Here is a 2,494-nt window from a genome sequence, read left to right as displayed (position 1 = left end):
AGGCAATATTATCGCTTATCACAATAAATTTTGAGACAATTAATCGCCCAGCAAAATTTGTTATCGTGACAGGCCTAGCGCTAACTGTCCTCAGACAGGCCCAGGAACTCTGAGGCTCTGAAGGATCCAGTTGTGGATCTGAGGACCCGGGTCTCTTGACGCTCCTCTCTCTGTTCCAGATTCTGCACAGAGACATGAAGGCGGCCAACGTTCTGATCACCAGAGACGGGGTCCTGAAGCTGGCGGACTTCGGTCTGGCTCGGGCCTTCAGCCTGGCTAAGAACAGTCAGGGGAACCGGTACACGAACCGGGTGGTCACGCTGTGGTACAGACCCCCAGAGCTGCTGCTGGGTCAGTTCTTAGTCTAAAAACCCGTTAGATCTGGAGGGACACCCAGAACCTGACCCGCTTCCTTGTCTACAGGTGAGCGGGACTARGGACCCCCCATRGACCTGTGGGGGGCGGGCTGCATCATGGCGGAGATGTGGACCAGGAGTCCCATCATGCAGGGCAACACGGAGCAGCACCAGCTGACCCTGATCAGCCAGCTGTGCGGGTCCATCACCCCCGAGGTGTGGCCCGGCGTGGACAAGAAGTACGAGCTGTACCAGAAGATGGAGCTGCCCAAAGGCCAGAAGAGGAAGGTGAAGGACCGCCTCAAGGCCTACGTCAAAGACCCCTACGCCCTGGACCTGATCGACAAGCTCCTGGTCCTGGACCCGGCTCAGCGCACAGACAGCGACGACGCGCTCAACCACGACTTCTTCTGGTCCGACCCCATGCCGTCGGACCTGAAGAACATGCTGTCCACCCACAACACGTCCATGTTCGAGTACCTGGCCCCGCCCAGGAGGAGGAGCCACATGCCCCAGCCGCAGCCCAACCAGAACCGCAACCCGGCCACCACCAACCAGACCGAGTTCGACCGCGTGTTTTAGAGCGGCGCTGGCGTCTGACTCGTTAGAACTCAGAACGTTCCGGACCGGTTCTGGTCCTGGTTCTGGTCCTGCAGAGACGTTTGTAAAACTGGACGGTCCAGAAGTTCTTATTTCTTCATATTTCTGAACTTTTGACTTCAGTTTGTTTCACATCGTCAGGATGTTTTTGGTTATTTATTCTAAAGTCCAACCGGTTCTGATGGACCCGGTTCTGATGGACCCGGTTCTGATGGACCTGCTTCTGTTTACAGACAGAAAAGCAACATTTAGTTTTCCAGCTGATAAACTTTGCTGTATAATTCTACAGAAAGCAGCAGCAGCTCTGAAGTGATCCAAACTGTTCCACCTGACAGCTCTCACACCTTCGGCTGATTTTAAATTCACTAATCAAAGTCTTCGGCTCATTCGGCTCATTTTGTAACTTTTTGAACTGTTTCTCCTTGTTGAATTTAAAAGAAATCTCTTCAAATTATTTAAAAAATTTGCAACATTCTTGCTGTGTTTTCTATGAGGACGTATCAGGATTAAAGATTAGATTTTTAATTATGAGAAACTCATATTTCAACAATGAATGTGTAAAAAAATAAAGTCGTAATATTACAAGAATAATGTAACATTATGGGATTAAAGTCATATTAGGAGAAAAGTCATGAAAAAGCTGCAGTTATCAACATTAAAATGAGGAATGTTGTCAAGTTCTTTAATATTAAAAACAAATAGTTAATCTTTTAGCACATTAGTATCTAATTATCAGGAGCAGAACTTGGAAATTGCAAACGAATATAAACTGAAGAAGTTTTGTAATTAATGGATGATTGACAGATTGAGTCATGTGGTTAATTTGGATGAAATCATTAATAACAGTGATCCAGGTCACAGATTATAAACAGACACATGGATGGACACAGTGTGGGGAAAATGAGGAACAGGAAATAAACACATGTAAGATTGACTTTTTTTCATATCTCGACTTTATTCTTGTAACATTATGACTTTAATCTTGTAAAAATAATTAAAAGTCTCATTGTGTGGTTCTGGTTTCAGTAAAGATGTTGCAGCTCCTCCTCCTGTCCACTGGGTGGCAGCAGACACTTTGTTCTTTTTGTTCTTTAACTCTAGTTTTTAGATTAGTTTGAACTTTTCCTTCAGGCTTGAATTATTAAACAGTTTTTTTAAATGTTTGGATTTATTAGTTTTGTCCAACAGGCTCAAATATTTACAGACGGTCATTAAGATGCAGGAAGTGTCTCTGAGCTGCGTTTGTCACAACAGGTGTTGTGTCCACCTGTCTGATGTGGTTCTGGTCCAAACCCGTTCAGCTGCAGGCGCTCATCTGTCCTCTGCTCTGGTTCTCCTTCCTGTCAACTCCTCCTGACAGCGGGCCGATTCTGGTTCTGGAGCTGTGATCCATCATCTGCAGTGAGACATGAGACATGAGGACATCTGTAATGAGACATGAGGACATCTGCAATGAGACATGAGGACATCTGTAATGAGACATGAGACATGAGGACATCTGTAATGAGACATGAGGACATCTGCAGTGAGACATGAGA

At 45.9% G+C, this 2,494-nt stretch overlaps 1 protein-coding gene across 1 annotated transcript in view; it reads left to right on the top strand.

Annotated features, from left to right (window-relative positions):
• cdk9 (cyclin-dependent kinase 9 (CDC2-related kinase)) overlaps window positions 1–2,115 on the top strand; it is an 8,561-nt gene extending 6,446 nt beyond the window's left edge. Inside the window, 2 exon segments of the mRNA XM_014027602.1 lie at window positions 180–351; window positions 424–2,115. Of these exon segments, the coding sequence (XP_013883056.1) occupies window positions 180–351; window positions 424–938 (687 nt within the window). The 3' untranslated portion in view covers window positions 939–2,115.
• Window positions 2,116–2,494: the final 379 nt, after the last annotated feature.

This window comes from Austrofundulus limnaeus, unplaced genomic scaffold (assembly GCF_001266775.1).
Source record: "Austrofundulus limnaeus strain Quisiro unplaced genomic scaffold, Austrofundulus_limnaeus-1.0 Scaffold664, whole genome shotgun sequence".
Taxonomy (NCBI): domain Eukaryota; kingdom Metazoa; phylum Chordata; class Actinopteri; order Cyprinodontiformes; family Rivulidae; genus Austrofundulus; species Austrofundulus limnaeus.
Note: the sequence above shows the minus strand (reverse complement) of the source record. Positions and strands in the feature narration are given on the sequence as shown.